Consider the following 22,591-nt stretch of genomic DNA (forward strand, 5'->3'; position numbering starts at 1 on the left):
TCTGCCTTAGCGGGGGTGCCGCCGCTGTCCTCATCGAACAAGTTACTTACCTTCGGTAACGATGTATCTCTAAGAAACATTAGTTAGTTAGATTCCTCACCTCAGAATATCCCCAGGCGTCAGGCTGGATCCGGAAAGATTTTTCGTCAGCAATACCCCTTGCGCGTCGCTAGGCGTCGTCTGTGGCTCCGCGTCCGTCGTCGGCGTCGTGCGCTGGAATGACGTCGGAGTTCTGTAGACGCCACCATTGCGCGCTGACGTCAGTTCTTGTACATAGCTTTCTGCACCAGGAACGCAGAGCCATGCAAGAGACCGACACTGGTGCCAAAAAAGTCTAGGGCCCTGAAAAGGATAACCTTAACCCTAGATGTCGGTTCGCAGAATGGGGAGGATGGGTGGGTCGGTGAGGAATCTAACTAATGTTTCTTACAGATACATCGTTACCGAAGGTAAGTAACTTGTTCATCTGAAAGAAACACGTTAGTTAGATTCCTCACCTTAGAATAGATACCCCAGCAATACCAATCCCGGTGGTGGGTCTGCGAACCAAAATCACACCAGAAAGTCCTGGAGAACAGAACGGCCAAAGAAGCTGTCTCTCCGGACTTGGCTGTCCAGGCAATAATGCTTAGCAAACGTGTGCAGCGAAGCCCACGTTGCCGCCTGCAAGGGGACTCCCCGAACCAGGGCAGTCGTCGCCGCCGTGGCCCGAGTGGAATGGGCCCTCAGCCCAACAGGAGGTTCCTTTTTAGCTAAGGAGTAACAAGCTTTGATGCACAAAACAACCCACCGAGAGATGGTCCGCTTGTGCACCGCCCGCCCCTTCTTAGCGCCCACGTAGCCAACGAAGAGTTGGTCATCCACCCGGAACTGTTTTGTGCAGTCCAGATAGTAGGAGAGCGCACGTTTTGGGTCCAGACAGTGGAGCCTCTCTTCCTCTTTCGAGGGATGTGGAAAGAAGGTGGGCAGCGTAACAGACTGCCAGATGTGAAAGGCAGTCACAACCTTAGGGAGGAAGGAAGGGCGAGAGCGGAGCACAACCTTGTCCGGATGGATAGAAAGGAAAGGAGGCTTAGAAGAGAGAGCCTGGAGCTCACTCACCCTTCTAGCAGAGGTGATGGCTACCAGGAAAGCAGTCTTAAGTGTCAACAGACGAAGAAGACAATTATGAAGTGGCTGAAAGGGAGCGCACATCAGATATGTCAAGACAAGATTCAAATCCCACTGAGGCATTACGAAAGGGGCAGGAGGAAACATGTGAGTAATGCTCTTAAGGAATCGAGAAACAACAGGGGATTTCAAAAGAGAAGGCTGATCAGGAAGCCGGAGGAAGGAAGAGATAGCAGAAAGATAACCTTTAAGAGTGCCTAGAGCAGAGCCCTGCTGGGCCAATGAAAGAAGGAAGAGAAGAACCTCAGAAAGAGGGGCGGAAAGGGGATCCACAGCCTTTGCTGTGCACCATGCCACAAATATATTCCACCTACAGGCGTATACCGTTTTAGTGGAGGGACGCCGGGCTGCCAGAATCACATCGCAGACTTCAGGAAGCAAGTCAAATGGCATCAACTGTCGCCGCTCAATCTCCATGCATGAAGATGGAGACTGGACAGGTTCGGGTGGAGGACCGTCCCCTGCTGCGACAGAAGGTCCTCTTGAAGAGGCAGTCGTATCGGTGGATCGATTGACAGACTGAGTAACTCAGGATACCAGTACCTTCGTGCCCAATCCGGAGCTACCAAGATGACTTGGGCCCGGTCGCGCCTGATCTTCTTCAGCACTCTGGGCAGAAGTGGTATAGGCGGAAAGGCGTACAACAGACCGCAACTCCACTCGCGACGAAAAGCGTCCCCGAGCGAGTGCCGCCTTGGAAACTCCAACGTGCAGAACTGCTGACATTGCGCGTTCTCTTCGGTGGCGAGTAGATCTAACCAAGGCTCTCCCCACTGCCGAAAGAGGCCTTGCGCCACGTCCGAGTTGAGACGCCATTCTTGATCCATCATGCACCGGCGGCTGAGTTCGTCTGCTCAGGCGTTCAGAGAGCCTGCCAGATGTTGAACCACCAGGGTGATGCCCTGATGTTCCAGCCATGTCCAGAGGCGCAGAGCCTCCTGACAAAGGGTCCACGACCCCACCCCGCCCTGTTTGTTGCAATACCACATGGCGGTGGTGTTGTCCGTGAACACCTGTACCACACTTCCCCGGACAACGGGAAGGAATGCCTTCAGTGCAAGTCGGATCGCTCTCAGCTCCAAAAGGTTGATATGGAGCCGAGACTCCGCCGGAGACCAGAGTCCTCTGATCTCCGCCTCCCCCATGTGGCCCCCCCATCCCAGGAGGGACGCATCCATCACCACTACGTGCTCCGGGTGGGGTAGGGAGAGGGATCTGCTGCTGATCCAATCACGGTTCGTGAGCCACCACTGCAACTGTTTTGCAGTGCCCTGCGAGATCAAGACATGGTCGGACAGGTTGCCCCGATGCTGGGCCCACTGAAACTTCAGGTCCCACTGCAGAGCCCGCATTCGCCACCTGGCGTGATGCACTAACAGGATGCAGGAGGCCATCAGACCCAGAAGCCGCAGCACCAACCTGACCGAAGCCCGGGATAGAGGCTGAAAGATGGGAATCAGAGCCTGAATATCCCAGACCCGCTGCTCCGAAGGATAAGCCCGGAACTGCGCCGAGTCCAGAACCGCCCGATGAAAAGGAGCTTCTGGGAGGGACTCAGATGCAACTTCGGCACGTTGATGGAGAACCCCAGCAAATGCAGGAGGTCGGCCGTAGTCTGGAGGTGGGAGACGACATGCTGGGGCGAGCCCGCCTTCAACAGCCAGTCGTCGAGATAGGGGAAGACTGGAACCCCTGATCTGCGCAGATGAGCTGCGACCACCGCCATCACTTTCGTGAACACCCGACGGGCACTGGTGAGGCCGAAGGGGAGCACCGTGAACTGAAAATGCTCCTGACCCACCGTGAACCGCAGGTAACGCCGGTGGGCCGGCAGGACGGGAATGTGAAAATAAGTGTCCTGCAAGTCCAACGTTACCATCCAGTCTCCTGGATTCAGGGCAGCCAGAACCTGACCTAGGGTAAGCATCTTGAACCTCTCCTTCCGGAGGGAGGCGTTGACGCTCCTGAGGTCCAAGATAGGGCGTAGGCCCCCTTTGCCCTTCTTGGGAACCAGAAAGTAGTGGGAATAGCAACCACGATCTACTTCGGGACCAGGAACGCGCTCGACGGCCCCTTGGCCAAGAGGGCTGCAACTTCCTCCCGCAGAAGATTTAAGTGATCCCCCGACATGCGGTGGCACTGTGGTGGCATGGCTGGAGGGGTCGTCTCGGAGGGGAGGAAGTAGCCCCTTCAGACGATTTGCAGCACCCACCTGTCCGACGTGATGGAACGCCAGTGGAGCAGGTGATGGCGAACTCTGCCTCCCAGTGGCGTGGAATGGGCCTGAAAGCACGGACTAGGAGGGCCTTGAGGTGGATGCTGCCGGGGTTGATGTGGACTGACCAGCACGTTGACCCCCGGTACTGCCTCGGCGGAATCCACGTGCGCGACAGTGTGCAGGTTGGTTCTGCGGCCGGTGGCTAGGCGGACATGAGGAGGCGCCCCTTCCTTGGCAACGAAAGGGACGAAAGGCGGAAGTTGGCGGTCGCGGCCCTGAGAAGCCCAAGGACTTGGCCGTAGCCCGGAAGTCCTTGAAGCGCACCAGCGCACTATCCGCCTTTTCGCTAAAAAGGCGAGTGCCATCATAGGGCATATCCATGAGGGTGCAATGGACATCCCCTGAGAAAGACGTGGACCGCAGCCAGGCATGGCGACGGAGCGCCACCGTGGTTGACATCGCCCTACCCAGCGAGTCCGTAGTGTTTAGTCCACATCGAATAGCATGTCGTGCTGCATCCCGCCCGTCGGCAAGAGCCTGGGCGAGCCGCATCCGGGCCTCCTCCGGACACAGGGGCAGCACGTCCTCCACCGTATCCCACAGAGAGTGAGAATAACGGTCCAAGAGGCAAGCGGTCCCAAACTAAGGGAAGAGAACAGCTTCTTACCGAACTGTTCCAGCCTCTTGGATTCCCGATCCAGGGGAGCGGACGGGAAGGAGAATTGGGAAGTAGAGGCCTGGATAACCAGGCTCTCGGGCGTGGGGTGTTGGGACAGAAAACTGGGGTCGCCCGGAGCAGGGCGGTGGCGCCTGGCCACGTTCCGATCCACAGGAGGTACTGTGGAGGGCTTGGACCAGGTGCCCTTCAGAACGTCCACTAGTGCCTCATTGAACTGCAGCAGAGGCTCCGAGGAGCTTGCTGACGGTTGAAGCACTTCAGTGAGGAGGTTAGTCCTCACGGCCACAGCAGGCAGCTCCAGCCCAAGGGCTTCGGCCGCCTTGCGCAGCACCACGGAAAATGCAGCACCTTCCTCCGAAGCCACAGTCGGAGGAGAGATGAAACCAGTGTCCGGGGAGGTGTCCAGACCACTGGCATCCCCCAGCTCATCTGCCCAGTCCTGAGATAAGTTGGCCTGCATGGCCAGAGGGTCCTCAGACCCCTCCCAGTCGCCCCCGTCATCCGATTCCTGATAAACAGAGGGAATAATCGGAGCCGGACGGTAGATGAAATTGTCATCCATCGGCGTCGGCTGCGGCGCCGGGACGGGGCTGAACCGGGGAACGGCGTCGTCCGGAGTCGGCGCCGGCGGAGGAGGTGTCATGAGGTAGACCGGCACCAACTGAGATCCAGGCCTGGATCCCACGAGGACCTGCGGCGTCGGGACCGAAGTAGACGACGGCGCCGGGGCCGGAGCCGCCGGCTCGTTAGGTCGCCCAGTCGAGCCCGCGGGGTCCAAAGGTGCGCCGGCAGCCGTCGACGGTGCAGCCAGGCCCCTCATGGCTGAGAGGAAGGCACTGATCTCCGCCGGAGTTGCGTCAGTCCCAGGGACCGGTGGGTATGGGGACGGACACGGCTCCTGCGGCTCCGGGGGAGCCGCGGGGGTGGTACCACCTGGACCCTCGACCGAGTCGCACGACCGGTTAGGGGAGTCCGAAGAGCGGTGTCGTCTCTTGAACGGCGCGGAGCAGAGTGTCGGAGCTCGAGAAGCTTGCGGGACCACTGCCGCCTAGCCTTCGAGGTCAAGGCCTGGCAGTCGAGGCACGACTCCGCATCGTGGTCGGCCCCCAGGCAGTAAAGGCACCGGCAGTGGTGGTCCGTCACCGACATCAGTCGGTCACAGGCTTTAAAACCAGGCATCCTACTGGCACCAGTTCGAGTCGAGTAGACAAAAGAGTCCAAAAAGTTTTAGTCAAAAAGTGACTAAAGGGGTAAGCTCTTCCCAGATCAGCGCTGTCTGGCGTGGAAAAAAGAAGAACTGACGTCAGCACGCGAGGGCGGCGTCTAAGTACTCCGACGACGTCATTCCGGCGCACAACGCCGACCACAGATGCGGAGCCGCAAACGACGCCTAGCGACGCGCAAGGGGTATTGCTGACGAAAAATCTTTCCGGATCCAGCCTGACGCCTGGGGATATTCTAAGGTGAGGAATCTAACGAACGTGTTTCTTTCAGAAACTCCACACAATAGAAACTCCACTTGCTCCAGCGACATAAGCACAAACTCCTCACCCACACCTACAAAACACTCCACAAAACTGACCCTGCCTTCTTGAACAGCAACATTATTTTCACCAACATTCTAGACACCTGTGCTCTGCCGGTCTCTCACTAGCACACCCACCACGCATACAAAAAAGTAGACCAACGGTCACACATTGGAGTGACCTCTCACAACACATCAGAGTCTCCTCCTGTCGTCTTGACTTTCACAAGAAGCTGAAGACCCGTCTCGTCCATTAAGCTCTCCAGGGCTGGCCTTACACACCAGCTAAAGAGCACCTGGCTACCCTCACCGGTGTTTAGATACTATAAAACACCCATAACATAACATACTAAGCTGTACTCTTACTGTGTGAAGCTCCCAAGTGCTCTATTCCACATCTTTACTATTAATGTTGTTCACGTAATCTTATGCAGAGCTTTCTCCTCTGTCTCTTTCGCTTTTCTCCCTTCTCCATGGGTAATCTTGAGCAGCTCTGTCAACAATATTCTCTTTAGTTTGTCTACCCTAAATCCAATCTGATCCAGATAGTTGGTAAAGGGAGTCTTAGCCTACGTTTCTTGTAAGCAGCATATCTGTATGAAAGGATTGCTATTCACTATCCTCCAATTCTGCACCAACCAATGCAATTTTCCCTGATCTCACCATAAGTGGCCATATCATAACCTGGGTGTGGGGAAGTTACGCAGGAGTGAGTCCCCCATTCCAGGGCAAAAGATGAGAAAGAACACAGATGGAGAGTGCAACAGTACGCCAGGAGTGCCTAGGTGATGAACCGGGCTAGTTGTTGAAAGGTAATTGGATTAGAAACTACTATACAAAAGAGTTTAGTTGAGGTGTATCCTCCGCTGTCAGTTGCGCAGTAGCTGTGGACATATGTTTTTGTTTCTAAAACTGTTAGTTATTACTCGACAGATTAAATAATAACCCTCTTTTATGAGAACATACTTTGAAGAATTTCAAGTATTTTCAACAGAACTCACGTGGCAGCATTGTTTTTTGTTTTATTGTACCCCTTCATGTGTATTCTGCACTCAGACATGTCTATCTCAGATTTGGTTCTGCACCATGCACGCTGAAATATCCACATATGTGCTTAAGTTTAGCTAAGTCATGGTTGAAACATTTGTTTTCTGTATCATAGCTGATTTTAATATCTTCTGCTGGTACAGGGTCGGAGTTGAAGTGAGGATCTGCAGCAGTCCGTATTCTTCAAAAACCTGCTTTAGCAGTTTGTGATCAATTTTAGCTGCAAATTCCTTTCCACACTAAAATATTCTAAAGTCTCTCACATCCCAATGTACTGCAACAGATTCTTTCTCATACAGTACCCTAGCTCAGTACCTTTTAAAATGCTTAATGCAAACAGAAAGGCATGACCACCCCTCTCGCTTCTTGTATGAGTACTGCTCCTAAACAGGACTGCCGACAGTCACCTTTTACTTGAGGTCAGAGAGGATTCATCTCAAGGGCCACACAAGGAAGATTGACATAAGTATTAGGTAAATTTATGGTTTCTTACATTTAGTCATTCAGAACATTTATATCCTTTAGACGGTTTTCATGTATTTAATACTGAATGCAGATTTAAGTTACTTTCTATTTTTCTAAGATATAGCCGAAGTGATGACTGTCTGTGTAACTTTCCCAAACCAAGATGGTGCCCACATACTGAGAATCACAACCCAAGTGAGAACAAATAACTTGGATTTGACGGCCATCTCAGACTATCAAGATGCTTTCTCTGAAGAACCTTGTTTCCTAATGGCCAATTTTATCTGCACACATCTTTCTTAGTTTGAAGACTGAATTTGAATATGATCATCTTAGAAAATCCACTTTGTTGTATCAGCTGAAATTCTTCAATGAAACTGATTGTTACTGGCATGCTGCCATCTGTGTTTGTCTGGACTTGGCTGTTTCTTCAAAGTTGGCATTGTTTCATGGCTGATTCTATTGTTCAAAAGTTATGTTTTGTATGCAGAGTGAAAATTAAGATTTTGAACCATGAACTTGATTTGGTGTTCTGAACGCATTGTAAACTGCATTTGATATTATTCACTGTAGTGGAGGAATTAGGTTGTGCACCCATGCATCATTCCACCGCAGAAGAGTTAGACTTTACACTAATATTTTATATTCTATGTTACAGACGAACCATTATTATTCACAAGCAAACCTAGCTGCGGAGTGTTACCCAATTATAGAAGTTACAGCACATCAGTTACAACAGTATTTGATATATTTCAGATTATCTAGTAAGTGTTGTTTATTTACTCTCTTTAAGGCTGAAACTTGGGACAAATCCATACCAGGTCCAATAGAAAGTGCTATGAAGTGATGTCTCTTTCCCAATTCTCTTTTCTCCCTGTGTTTTCGGGAGAGGCTTCCTAGCCTCCTCTGAGTACAAGATGGGCGAGACAGACCAGCATCGATGTACCGACATCCTGCAATGGAACTGTGAGTTCGACATAATGATGCACTTCTTTTGCACATCAAACCTCCCTAGGTTCAGCGCTCCGCCTGTCTTCCTTCAGCACCTTGAACTCCTGCTTGTACTCACCACATTTTGCCTCCTTTAAGGTGATCCTCTGCATACTATCTAATCTGCTACATTCGATATGCAAGTCATTAAGACCACAACATGATAAAATCTGCTCTTTGCATTCAGATGTAGTGTGTTCACACCAAACTTTCCTGAGAACTGATAATTCACTGTGCCCAATCAAAATGTGCACTTATCAAATTTTACTGTCAGTCCTTTTCTTTTTTTCTAAGTAATTCTAATTCTTCAATATTCATATTCATGAGGTAGAAGCGGCAATAAGTGACTATATCTCAAGTCAAGCAGGCAATCCGAAAAACAACAGTTACACATTAAAAAAACACAAACAATTGTAGGCAAATATCAATGTGCAATGAACCCAAAGCAGCCAGAGTAGGTAAAATGAAATGCAGGAACAGCCATAATGAAAGTCTAAGGAAAAGATTAAAACAGTATAAGATTAAGGAACAGGCATGGGATAGGTCAACGTAATCGCAAGGGTTGACAAAAGTGCTAAAATGTACAACGATAGGGTATCTTGGAAAACATCACTCAGCAAGCATATAACGGTCTGAGGTTAGGAGGAAGATATTAAAAAAGGGAACAAAAGGTGGGATGTGGAACACAGATAATAGACATCAACACCCAAACAAATATAAAAGAGTGAAAATACTTGAGAGCCACTGCCGGCCCCTTCAACTCTATAATCTCAATTTTTCACACCAATAGCAAAACATGTTGAACATTGGCATGAAAGTAGAACTTTACTCAGAAACCATTCTTTTGTTGGTTTGGTAAAAATCTGCGTAGTTTTTGTGAAATAAGTGTTTGAAAGAGGTGCCAAGTAGGCTTTAAAGTGTTTAAAGTTGAGATTCAGTGATCTGTGACTCCTATCAAACACATTTGAATTTTTAGACAAATGTTATGAGCTGGTGAAGATCTCAGTATAATGTTTTACCCCAGCTTGAAAATTATGAACTTGAAAATCGTAGATCGATTTCAAATTACGACTTTTGTGCTGCGCCATAAGAATATGCAGGAAAGGGGAAGGAGTAAAAGAAGTGTAATTGAAGGGCATGGGCTTGGGAACCCAGAGACATAGAAAACTTGAGTAATAGACCTGGAAAATATTTAGAAAACTGCACGTGATTTGCAACTCTAAGGTGACTGCAATCTTGAGAGCTGCCATTTTAGGCAATGTATTCATCTGTCATATTGTGAAATCATCGCTTCACATAGGGTTTTAAAAAAGGAGGGATGTGAGGCAGAGAGATAGAGAAGAAATAAAAATGACAGGGGGAGAGCCAAAGGCTTATGATTGGCTGTAGGGAGCCTCGGAGCCCGGGTGCTTCTTGCTGCTGGACACGAGGAACATGAACAGGGCTGGGTAGAGGCGGAGTCCGGCACGATTCCAGGTAAGTGTGTTTTCTAAAATAAAACCATTTTCATTCCCCCCCACCTCTCCCTTCCAGGTGGCAACCGCTACTGGTATTTATTACCATTGTTGAGGGAGGGGCGGGGCAGCATGACCCACTTGAGGCTTTGCTTCGCCCCCTAAACAGCAAAGTTAATAAACTCATTAATACAATATGGAAATCTATTATATACTCATATACAAATATGAATAAAGTACAAACAAGTAGTAAACAGACGACATTCTTCTTCCCCAAAATCAAGGGTATTTGGTGCTTGGAAATACCATTCACATACAATATCATGGTGTAACAGGCGATCTCATACTAACATTTCCAGCATACTCATTATTATAAAATGACTGTGATAAGTTACATTCCCAAATTTCATTAACACATATTGTACATAATGAGAATACCTTCTGAAGTGATAGTTACTCGGTCCCCTTTCCAGGAATTTAAGTTGAGCTTCTTTAACTGTTTGCAGCAACCTAGCTGTTGCAGGGCACAATCTGAAACATCACAGTCACGGAGATCCAACTTTTCCACATCTGGGTGTAGCACCTGCATAAAATATCAAAATTTACTGCATCAAACCAATTCCCATCCTACCACAACAACGTTAAACTCTGTAAAGAAACCAGTATCCTCAATAAATGAGCATTTTTATATATCTATAATGTTGGTTCACCACAGAGCACTCAAAGCTTGCAAGCACATAAAAGCTTATGTAGGAAAAGTTACGTCCTTGTAATCCTAGTTCTCCTCCATGGGAATCTTCATTGAAATCAAAGACATCTGTGAAATGGCATATGCCTATTCAGTTTCCCATTCACACATCTTTTCCACCTACCCCAAATAATGGTTGTGGTAAGACCTTTCACCATCCTGACTCAACCTTTAGTTTCAACACTAGGCAACTCTGAGTTCTATAGTGACTCATGTGAATTCCACAACCTTTACAAGAGCCATACGTGACAAACGTTTGAAATGGGGTATCCTGATTAAAGGGGAACTCCCCTCAGAAGGTTCTTTGGATGATACCACTATAAAAATGATTGAAGAGCTGTCAGTGTTTGGGTCAGCTTGTCCACTGAGCTGCCCTAATAACCTGTCCCACTGACCACATAAGCCTTTTTGAACAGACCTGATTTTAAGGTGAGCATTCTGCACTACTACACAAATACAATATGCTATACAGCCCAGGAGTGAAGGGGTTTGCCAAAAATAAAATAACATTCCATTTTTGTAAAGAGCGACTTATCACCCCGAAGGGTACCTAGGCACTGGGTGCCGTCGGGGAGATTAAGTGAGCAATTGCCCAGAGTCAAATGATGCTGAGCTGAGGCCGGCGATCGAAGTGCGAGACCCGCGCTCCGGAGTCAGCTGCTCTGGCTGCTGCGCCAGACCTCTCCTGAGCCTAGCTATTGAACCTGAATTCTTAGTAAGACTGCAACATTTTTCCATACTGTCTCGTCTCAATCATAGGAAATTAGAATTGACAAGTATTGAGCCAATCTCTGTCGATGTAAAAGGTAGATGAAGTCATTGCTTATCTCCAACCAAGGGCTTTCTCCTGGATATAAATGGCCTTCACGTTGTCTTGCAGACTTAAGCTTGTAAGATTTATTGCATTACAGCAACAGTTGGTGAAGCAAGTGGCAGATATGAACTCTATTTTGAGAAATATCACTGTTCTGGGGATTTTTACTAGTGTTTCCCATACTCGTTTACTTCTATCCACACAGGCTTCAGGATTTCAGCTTCTGATTTTATGCAGTGAAATTTTAAATAGAGTACTATCCGAAAAGAGCATGATTAAGGTTCTCTGTTCTACGTCTGATTTCAGGCCAGGTAGGCAATGCCAAGAAGAGCACATGTGAGCCAGGCTGCAGCAGCAGCTGTATGCCGCCAGTCTGGAATTTTATGATGCTTCCCTTATTGGGTCCAAAAACGTGCATTTCCAATTCAAAGCCTCTTCGATTTTTTTCTTGTTTTTGTTGGGGAAGGTCTTCAGCGAATTGTTGGGGAGATTCCCAGAAGGAATGGGAATATAGTCCAAAAGAGCACTATCCATGCTGCTGAAGTACAACAAGCTTTTCTTCCAACAGAATACAACTGTTTGCTTTCCTTGTTCGAAAGGATCGTAGACAAAGGAGCAATGGTGTGACTTACACTTCCAATTACAGCTCAAGAAAAAAAGGAGCTTAGTCAGTGGTCTGGACTTTTTATGTAGGCAATGTTTTTTTGATTTTGATGAGGCTGATGACAAGAAAAGCTCTCCGACAGGTCTGAACATGGCAGGAACCAATGAGAGCATGGGTTTGGATGATTATGTGTGATGTAAAGTGTCAAAGATGACTCAAGACCACACATTAGGGTTAGCCAATGGGATTCTATAGTATTCCAATTCTTTAGACAGCCCTTCGTAGAATGTGTTCTCGTCAACAAGAGTTGAGACCCTGTGAGAAGGTTGCAAATTAGGCGCATGTTCTCTTCTCCAGGTATCAGAGCAGTGAAAATAATGTTTCTTGTAAAGTTTTTTCCTAGGGATACGTGATTTCCTTCTAGGAATATGTTTTATGTGAAAGAGCTTGTCAGCATGCTAGGCCTTCTTCCTGGAGTGATCAATCTTCTTTCAGAAAGAGTCTTCTCTGGCACTGTCCTTTTAAGGCGATGCCATGTCTGTAACCAGCACAGGTACTCCTTCTTCAGTAAATGTAGGGTAATTTCCAAGATTCTAGAGATGGAAATGCCAGCTTAACAATGACTAAAGAGCCTCTAAGTAAGGCTTCTGCGCTTGAACTAATTTTTCATTTTGACTTTTCAATGGTTCATTGATGCAGAAAATATATATTTAATCACCTGGTCTGGTGCTGTGTTGTACAAATGCACTGCAGCAGCTTGAGCATTGTTTTAAGCTCTCTGCCTCTCTGCAACAGGCCTGCAACTAGACGGGACATGTATTTTTATGGTTGTTTAGTTAGGATCTTCCAGTCTTCCCTTTCTAATAGAGCATCAGGGACTTGGTCCGGCACAGAGACGGTGTTCCGCAATTTGGCTATTAACAATTAATCAATCAATCAAATAATTTGTAAAGCGCGCTACATACCCCCAAGGGTTTCAAGGCGCTGAGGGTGGGGGGGAGGGGGGGGCGCTGTTGCTACTGGTCGAACAGCCAGGTCTTGAGTTGCCTTCTGAAGGTTAGAAGGTCTTCGGTTTGTCGTAACATCAAGTTCATACTACTCTTCCTTTATGAGATGTGCTTGCTTATGAACTCATTCAGGAGACAGTCACAAACAGTTTGATAGAGGCAATGTATCAAAACTGTCACTGGACAGTGTACTCTATGCCAAAATGTGGTCATCTAAACGGAGAATTTGGCTGACCTTTCTGGGGGCTTCTATGAAGTCATAAGAATTAAATCCTGTGTGCAGGATCTGTGAGTGCTGTTGAAAAATATATGTGTACAACTAAACACAAACATTTCTTTGGTAAAAGACTATTACAATGAAAACAAATGGAGTAGGTATCTTGCAACCCTCATTCATCCACTGATGATGATTAACGAGTATCTGCCGCTCAAGAGAAGAATCACTCCAGCACTCTGTGCACAATGCCGCACATGTGTACACAGAGTGACACATGAACGCACACCCCAAGGCAATCTATTAAACATAACTCACACCACCCAACACCAGGGCACTAGAGCTCATAAAAGCCATTGTCCTTGCATCATACATCCCTCCTCTTTAGACCGGTATCTTGTAGATAACACAAAAACTAGACAAACAAGGCAACACATAAACTTAGCAGCTCCTCAACAACATGGGACAAGAAGCACTGTGTGCCTAAATATCCACTAAAAAGAACCATCATCAAAAATAACACACAATGTTTCCGTTCTCGTCCAGCATCCCGAATCTACTTAGTTTCGATATGCAAAATACAGATTGTTTTGAGCAATATTTGTCCAATTCAGCAGTATCTTCGATGGTCTATTACTTTAGAAGAGTCACATCACGGCAACATGTGCCTTCCTTGCAATGCAGCTTCAAATCTCCAAAACAACAGGACCCAACTTTGACTCCTGTGCGCAGTGATGTTTAGATCGTACTAAAATTACCAGAAACAAATATACACACTCACCACAGGTCTAGGCCAGCATTACAGTAAAACCACAAATTGAAATAATATTCATATGATATTTTCACAGACGATATGTCTCTGTGTGTTAGAGCGAAATACTTCTTTAGGACATTCTGAAAGCTTGCCTGGGAATGCATTCTGCCACTGCTTTGTGTTTTGTAAGTCGTAGTTGCTTGCTTTCTATTTGCTGGCTTTATTGGTTTTGGCTGTTCAGCATATCTTTGTCCCTCCAGTGGGGTAAAGCCTTTTTACCACCTCTCTGACATACTCCTTGTATTCTTCCACAAGTGCTCGCTTTCTGTGAACTCTTTTTTTCTTTTCTTTCTCACAAGCTGCTCCTCAAGAATACATATTTTAATTTGTTTCCCTTGTATGCTAGTTCAGGAAGCAATAAACATACTGTATTTCTTTGAAAAGGTTTCCTGCCTCCTATCTTTCTGCTTGACTGATTCTACTTATCTCTGTCAGTACCAGTTCATAATCTTTCATGCCTGTGAGGAACAATGTGCTGCCAACGAGCTTGTGAATTTTGGTCGGTGCTCTTTACTAATAACATTACTTAAAGAATTATCTTCATTAATTTCAAGCCCATGGCACTCGAAGTAGGGTACTGGAGGGTGCTGAAACCTCCCAAAATAACTATGTTGGAGTTCAGAATTGATTGAACATTAAACAGGCCTTTAAATATTTATTTTTTTATCATGTCACATTTGCTGTACATTCAAACACAGAGGTCATATGTTAGGCTCTGTCTTCCAGGGAGCTTTGTGTTTACTTTTCTTTCTTTGACTCTAAAGCATGAGGATTTAGGTGACAATCTTGATGGGGACTGGGGGTGGAAAAGGCCGCAGGATGCTATTTTTTGTTAGCACACAACAAAATGTAAACGGCAGAAAATGAACTGTACAAATATTTAAGAATATATCAGAAAAATCACAAATGAAGCACTTTTTAAAAAAATTCTTAAGTGTGGTGAAAATCAATATTTGAATAGGATTAAAACATATCAATACACAAAGTAAATACCGATTTCCACATATTATCGTTTGTGTGTGTGTGCTGTATAGTTTTATCAGTAAAACTGTTTGCCTGTCCAAATTCAATGGTCATTTCAATTGAAACTGTGTTTGCTGTAATGCCAGTACACTACCACACCTTGTATACTTCACTCTACGGGACTCCACTATACGACACTCTTCACCCTCGAGTCTATGCCACTGCAGTCTAAGACACTCTACTCTACGACACTTCACTTTAAGACACTCCACTCTATCACACTCTAAGCCCCTCCACTCTGCAGACCTCTAATCCCTGCCACTCTATGCCACAGCACTCCACTGTACTCCACTCTGCGTCATTCTACTCCAGTTTACTCTCATCTACGAACACTACACTTTACTCTACTCTATGATACTCTAGGTCACCTCACGCCACAGTACTCCAATCTAAACCCACTCCAGGCCACTCTATTCCACGCCACTCCACTCTGCAATACTCTACTTCATGCCACTCCATTATATGCCACTCTACTTGACTCCATGCCACTTTGTGCCACTCCACGTCACTCTATTCTACGACACTCCACTTTAAGACATTCCACTCTATCACACTCCATAGCACTCTACTCCATTACACTCTATGCCACAGCACGGCACTCTACAGTTCTCCACTATACATCACTTTACTCCACTCCAGTCTTCTCCAATCTACAACACTCCACTCGACTCCACTCTATGATACTCTATGCCACTGTACACCACATTACTCAGATCTAACCCACTACACACCACGCCACTCCTCAACACTCTACTCCATTCCAGTCTACACCACTCCATGCCACTCTACTTGACTGTATCCCACTTTGCGCCACTCCACTCCACAACACTCAATACCACTACACTCTACGACACTCAACAGCACTCTGCTCCACCCAATGACACTCCACTCTATGCCACTCCACTCTCCTCAATGCCACTCCATGACACTCTGTGCCCTCCACTACACTACTCCACTCTATTCTACTCCACTCTACGACGCTTCACGCCACTCTACCCCACTACATTCTATAACACTCCACTTTATGACATTCTACTTCACTTCAGGCCACTCCATGACACTCTGCGCCAGTCTTCAACACTCTACGCCACTTTGGTCTACTCTACGACACTCCATGCAACTCAACTCCACTCTGACACTCAATTCTACTCCACTCTAACATGCTACGCCACAACAATCTACCCCACTCTACTTTATGACACTCTACTCCACTTCATGCCACTCCACTTTACTCCATTGTACGCCATCCCACAACACTCTGCTCCACTTTACAACCCTCCAAGAAGTTCTACTTTACTCCACTCTGACACTCCATTCTACTCCACTGAATGACACAATACTCCACTTTGACACTCAACTCTATCAATCAATCAATCAATCATGGAATTTATATCGCGCACTACTCACCCGGAAGGGTCTCAAGGCGCTTGGGGGAGGGGGTCTGCTACTGCTCGAACAGCCAGGTCTTGAGCTGTTTCCTGAAGGCGAGGTGGTCCTGGGTCAGCCGCAGGTGGACGGGCAGGGAGTTCCATGTCTTAGCCGCCAGGTAGGAGAAGGATCTTCCTCCGGCGGTGGCTCTCTGGATGCGAGGGACGACGGCGAGGGCGAGGTTCGCGGATCGTAGCTGTCGGGTGGGCGTGTAGAAGGTCAGGCGGTCGTTGAGGTACCTTGGGCCCAGGTCGTGGAGGGATTTGTGTGCGTGGGTGAGGAGTCTGAACGTGATCCTCTTGTTGACAGGGAGCCAGTGCAGGTCTCTCAGGTGGCTCGAGATATGGCTGCGTCGGGGGGCGTCCAGGATGAGACGGGCGGAGGCGTTCTGGATACGCTGAAGTCTTTTCTGAAGCTTGGCTGTTGTACCGGCGTAGAGGGTGTTTCCGTAGTCTAGTCTGCTGGTGACGAGGGCCTGGGTGACAGTCTTCCTGGTCTCGGTCGGGATCCATCTGAAGATCTTGCGGAGCATGCGGAGGTTGTGGAAGCAAGATGAGGAGACGGCGTTGACTTGTCTGGTCATCGATAGGGAGGAGTCAAGGATGACGCCCAAGTTGCGTGCGTGGCCCGTTGGCTTGGGTGCGGTGCCCAGGGCCGGGGGCCACCAGGAGTCGTCCCATGCGGAGGGCGACGGTCCCAGGATGAGGACTTCTGTCTTGTCCGTGTTCAACTTCAGGCGGCTGATGTTCATCCATTCGGCGACATCTTTCATCCCTTCGTGTAGGTCGGCTTTGGCGGTGTCGGGGTCTCTGGTGAGGGAGAGAATCACCTGGGTGTCATCGGCGTAGGAAATGATGTTGAGGTTGTGTTGGCGTACGATGGCAGCGAGGGGTTTCATGTAGATGTTGAAGAGAGTGGGGCTGAGCGATGATCCTTGCGGGACGCCGCAGATGACTTCGGTGGCCTCAGAGCGGAACGGAGGGAGGCGTACTCTCTGTGTTCTGCCGGAGAGGTATGAGATGATCCATTCCAGAGCAATCCCCTGGATGCCGGTGTCGTTGAGGCGTTGGACTAGGGTGCGGTGGCAGACAGTGTCAAATGCTGCGGAGAGGTCAAGGAGGATGAGTGCCGCTGTTTCACCTTTGTCGAGCAGGGCTCGGATGTCGTCGGTGGCTGCGATGAGGGCGGTCTCGGTGCTGTGGTTGGCTCTGAATCCGGATTGCGATGGGTCGAGGGATCCGTTCGTCTCGAGGAAGGCGGCCAGCTGCTTGTTGACGACCTTCTCGATGACTTTGGCAGGGAATGGAAGGAGCGAGATAGGGCGGAAGTTCTTGAGGTCGGTCGGGTCCGCAGTTGGTTTCTTCAGTAGTGCGCTGAGCTCGGCGTGCTTCCAGCTCTCCGGGAAGGTGGCTGTGTCGAAGGAGGCGTTGATGATGTCTCGGAGGTGGGGTGCGATGGTAGAGGCGGCCTTGTTGAAGACATGGTGGGGGCATGGGTCGGTCGGAGATCCGGAGTGGATGGTGTTCATCATGCGTGTCGTGTCTTCGGGGGTCACTTTGGTCCATGTCTGGAGGATAGCGGCGGGGTGCGTAGGTTCGGTCGATGGGTGCGGGGGTGGAGCGCCGAAACTGTTGTGGATGTTGGCGATCTTGCGGTGGAAGTACGAGGCGAGGGAGTCGCAGAGGTCCGGCGAGGGAGTGATGTCGTTGTTGCCGGTGCTGGGGTTGGAGAACTCCTTGACGATGTTGAAGAGCTCCTTGCTGTCATCGGCGTTCTTGTCCAGTCGTTCCTTCAAAGATTTCTGCTTGGTGGTGCGGATGAGCTGGTGATGTCTGCGGGTGGCTAGTTTGAGGGCGGTCATGTTGTCGGTGGTCTTGTCGAGGAGCCAGGCCTTCTCGAGGGTGCGGCAGGCCTTCTTGGAGTCCTTGAGTTCGTCGGTGAACCAGGGGGCCTTCTTGCTTCTGGGCCTGGTGAGTGGGTTCTTCAGTGGGGCGAGGTCGTTGGCACAGGAGGTCAGCCATTGCGTGAGGTCGAGGGCTGCTGTGTTAGGGTCCGTTGTCCTGACCGGTGGGTTCTGGCTGAGGGAGGTGGTGAGCTGGTCAACGGTGATCTTGCTCCAGTTTCTGTGGGGAACCTGCTTCGGGTGGTGGTGGACCGTGTTCTTCTTGAAGCTGAAGTGGACGCAGCTGTGGTCAGTCCAGTGGAGTCCGGTGCAGTGGCTGAAGGTGACGTGCTTGCTGGATGAGAAGAGGGGGTCGAGCGTGTGGCCGGCGTAGTGGGTGGGGGTGTTGACCAGTTGCTGGAGTCCGAGGTTGGCGAGGTTGTCCAGCAGGGTGGTCGTGTTGCGGTTGTTGTTGTTCTCCAGGTGGAAGTTGAGGTCCCCGAGGAGGATGTAGTCAGTGGAGGGGAGGGCGTGAGGGCTGATGAAGTCCGTGATGTCTTCGCAGAACTGTGCGTGTGGTCCCGGGAGTCTGTAGATGAGGGTGCCTCTGAGGGTAGTCTTGGGGTCGGTGTGGATCTGGAAGTGCAGGTATTCGGCGGTGTTGAATGCATCGGTGGAGTCAGTCGAGATGCGAATGGTGCTTTTGTGAGCGATGGCGATGCCCCCTCCGGTCTGGTTGTTGCGATCCCTCCTGATGATCTTGTAGCCGTCCGGGATGGCTATGGCGATGTCGGGGGCTGAGGAGTCGTTCATCCAGGTTTCCGTGAGGAAGGCGACGTCTGGAGATGCGGTGTCGAGGAGGTTCCAGAGTTCCACGGCGTGTCTGTGGATGGAGCGGGTGTTGATCAGGATGCACTTGAGGTGGTTGCTGTTGTCCGTCTTGGTGGGCGTGGTGCTTGTTCGGAGGCAGGAGAAGTTGCAGGATCGGCAGACGAAGGGTCCATGGGTGCGTCGCGGGGACGCTCGGTAGCATCCGGGGGCTCGGGCGGTTTTGAGTGCGATGAGCGTAGCGAAGTCGTAGGTTCTGCGGGGGGGCTGGCGGGCGCGGGGGCCAGGGGGTCTGGCGCTGGGCGCGGTTCAGGCGCGGACGGGTGCAGACGGGCTTACCTTTGGCGCACCTTCGGCGCTCCCGCTGCGCGCGTCCGCTGCGCGGTCGCTGGGGGGGCGTCATAAGTAAGGAGCCGGGAGGGAGGGTCCGCTGCGAGGCGGGAGGCTGGGTGGCCAATGGGCAGGGAGGAGAGGCGGGACTGCGGGGTCAGCGGCGGGAAACCAGGAAGGCGAGTGACCGGGGCAGCGGCGGCGGAGAGGAGGCGAGGAGAGTGGCCAGCAGGAGGAGAGCGGCGTGAAGCAGAGGTCAGCGCTGGTGAGGAGGGAGCGGCGTGAGCGGGATCGGCACCAGCAGGTAGGCGACAGGCAACAGGAGTGCGAGGGGAGCGACCGTCTGTGTGGGGCACAGGGGTCACACTGACCAGCCCGCCGCGGTCACCTTAAGTAAGGAGCCGGGAGGGAGGGTCCGCTGGGAGGCGGGAGGCTGGGTGGCCAATGGGCAGGGAGGAGAGGCGGGACTGCGGGGTCAGCGGCGGGAAACCAGGAAGGCGAGTGACCGGGGCAGCGGCGGCGGAGAGGAGGCGAAGAGAGGAGAGTGGCCAGCAGCAGCAGGAGGAGAGCGGCGTGAAGCAGAGGTCAGCGCTGGTGAGGAGGGAGCGGCGTGAGCGGGATCGGCACCAGCAGGTAGGCGACAGGCAGCAGCAGTGCGAGGGGAGCGACCGTCTGTGTGGGACACAGGGGTCGTTGGCTCTATGGCTCTCCATTCTACAACAATCTACTCCACTCTACAACAATGTACTCCACTCCACCACAGTCTACTCCATTCCACTTCACTCCACTCTACGACACTATTTCACTCTACCACACTCTACTCCAAGACACTCTAAGCCACTCCACTATAGGACACACTATACCACTCCACTGTAAGCCACTCAAATCTACAACACCCTACTTCACGCCACTCTACGCCACACTATACCACTCCATTCTACGCCACTCCTCCCTAGCCCACTCTACGACACTACTCCACGACGCTCCAATCTACACCACTCCACTCCATGCCACTTTACTCCACTCTACGACACTCTATGCAACTCCACTCTACGTCACTCTAGTCTACCACATTCTATGCCACTCCAATCTATGACACAACACTCCAGGCCACTCTACCACACTCTACTATACGCTACTCTATGCCTCTCCATTCTACTCCACTCCATGACACACTACTCCACTAAACTGCACCCATACTGAACAGCAGCCATGCTAGTGTACAACATGGCTCTCACATAGGCGACATATAATGGCTTTGCCAATGCTTGTTAGACAATACAGCTGGGAAACAGTGCACAAGACCTGTCTCATTCTGCTTCTTATCTGTTTATAATAACGCATACACTTGGAGAAATATAGCGTTAAATCAACTAACTTTACTCACTGCAGACACATGAAACAGGCACTTAGCCCTGCCCCAGGAATGCTCGTCATGATACCACCAGAGAAACTCCAGATTGTGCAGCAAAAATTGTGCACAAATTGAGATTTCAAGGGTTTGGCAGTAATTGCATATTGTTATTAGTGAACAAATGTGATTTTTGGCTGTCACGTTAAAACAGGAAAATCCTGCCAAAAATGTGCGGGTGAAAAGGATTAGGGGGGGAAAAAACAATTTGAGGTAAATGATGCACAAAACACCAATACTGCATGGCACGAATCATCTCGCCCTTAGGAATAGAAGGGGTGGCAATTACTGCACCCTCTAAATACTTCGACCCCGTAATTGCTACCCAGTTGGATACCAACTTGGAATGGGACCCTTTGAAGGCAGGAATACACAGTATCGCTCGCTTTCGTTGACATCTGTAGCGCTGTGGGGGCCTTCAGTTTTATTTATGTTCCAAGTAATGTTACCAGACTTCAAGTTATGTGGGCTTTTGTACATGATCTTACTAGATGAACAGAACGTGATATTGCACAACGCAAACTCATCCGGTAGAACAGATCACTAGCTGGGATACACTGGGGTTCTAGATACCAAAGTCCAGCCGATGCAGCGAAAGAAAGTAAAATCTTTCTAACTCCGAGTTTTATTGCTTCTAAGGTTTCACTTAAAGAAACAAAAATACATGTCAGATTGGTAAAGAGATTTCCCTATTTCGTTATATCAAAACAAAAATTGGGACATTCTATCATAAAACAAAAATTGCTTTATCGTGCTTTCAGTTATGGAACTAAAACGTGCTAAGGCCTGCCCTGAGACTGTCTCGATAGTAATGTTGTACACCACCACCCTAGAGATTCAAGGTCTGGAAGTCAAGTTTAAAGGGATGAGAAGGCACCTTCCCTAGACAAGAGGAGGATCATACAGCCCATACAGAAGCTCTGATGACCCTGGAGAACAGCAGTTTCAGCTTCTCGGAGGAGCTCATTCAAAAGCTCACAAGTGGCTAACTACAGGTTAGGACAGCCGTGATTATCAGAAAAACAACCTGCCAAAATGTAAATGATGGTCACCAGGGATTATAAATTATCTCTGTTTTTCACAGACTTTGTGAATTCTAACATTCCCCATGACACCCTCCCACCGCTTGCTCGCCAAGGTGTCTCCTTGTTAAGAAAATAATATAGAATATTTTTTTAAAATACACAAAACATCAGGAACAATTCAAAACGGTGGAGAGACGTCCAACCACATGCCTAGTAAAAGTGCCTATAGAGTAGCAAAATTATATTAAAATTAAGAAAGGCAAATTCAATATTCGAGTCAGGTCAACACTGCTTAGACAATTCATAAACAAATTATGTGACATGACCCTAAAGCTAGAGCACGCCTGGCTGCATTTCCTCTACATTCTGCAACTGAACAACCATTACGTCTGACAGGGAAATTAAGTCGCATCGAAAGGGAATATGAATAAATGATCCATTCATGCAAGTAGTTTTGACAATGCTATGCCCATGGAGATTCTAGTAGCTCACAGGTTTGAGATTGATTGTTCTTTTTCACGTCTTTCAGCTTACACCATAACTTGTTCCCCACAGCATACCAGAATGCGAACATAACACATGGATATCCTAAAAAGTGTATTTTCCTCTCACACCACACCAGCAGTTGTCAGGGGTCCAATATACTCGCTACAGCATACTAAAATACGTCAAATAACCTCTTGTAGTAATGAGATAATACAGTAAAATATGACAGCAGAGACGGAAGTATGACCCAAAAACCCAGGCATAGAGCTCTGTTATATTGCCCCATAGCAATTTTACTGGATAGAGTGAAATTCACATATAGTGAGTGACCCCCAAAACCCTATTAAATATATGCCCCAGTGGGGGCGTGGCTGAAGAAGCCAAGATGGTGGATGTGTCCTAATGGCACTCCCAGGATCTCCTCTGCCA

The 22,591-nt window shown here is 49.1% G+C and overlaps 1 protein-coding gene across 10 annotated transcripts in view; it reads right to left on the reverse strand.

The window, feature by feature from the left end:
• AMN1 (antagonist of mitotic exit network 1 homolog) overlaps positions 1 to 22,591 on the reverse strand; it is a 716,979-nt gene that overhangs the window by 373,959 nt on the left and 320,429 nt on the right. For all 10 annotated transcript variants that reach the window (XM_085652369.1, XM_085652373.1, XM_085652379.1 and 7 more), the window contains one exon: positions 9,987 to 10,131. In XM_085652369.1, the coding sequence (XP_085508495.1) occupies positions 9,987 to 10,131 (145 nt within the window). The remainder of the gene's footprint in view (positions 1 to 9,986; positions 10,132 to 22,591) is intronic.

This window comes from Triturus cristatus, chromosome 4_1 (genome assembly GCF_964204655.1).
Source record: "Triturus cristatus chromosome 4_1, aTriCri1.1, whole genome shotgun sequence".
In the NCBI taxonomy this organism is placed as follows: Eukaryota; Metazoa; Chordata; class Amphibia; order Caudata; family Salamandridae; genus Triturus; species Triturus cristatus.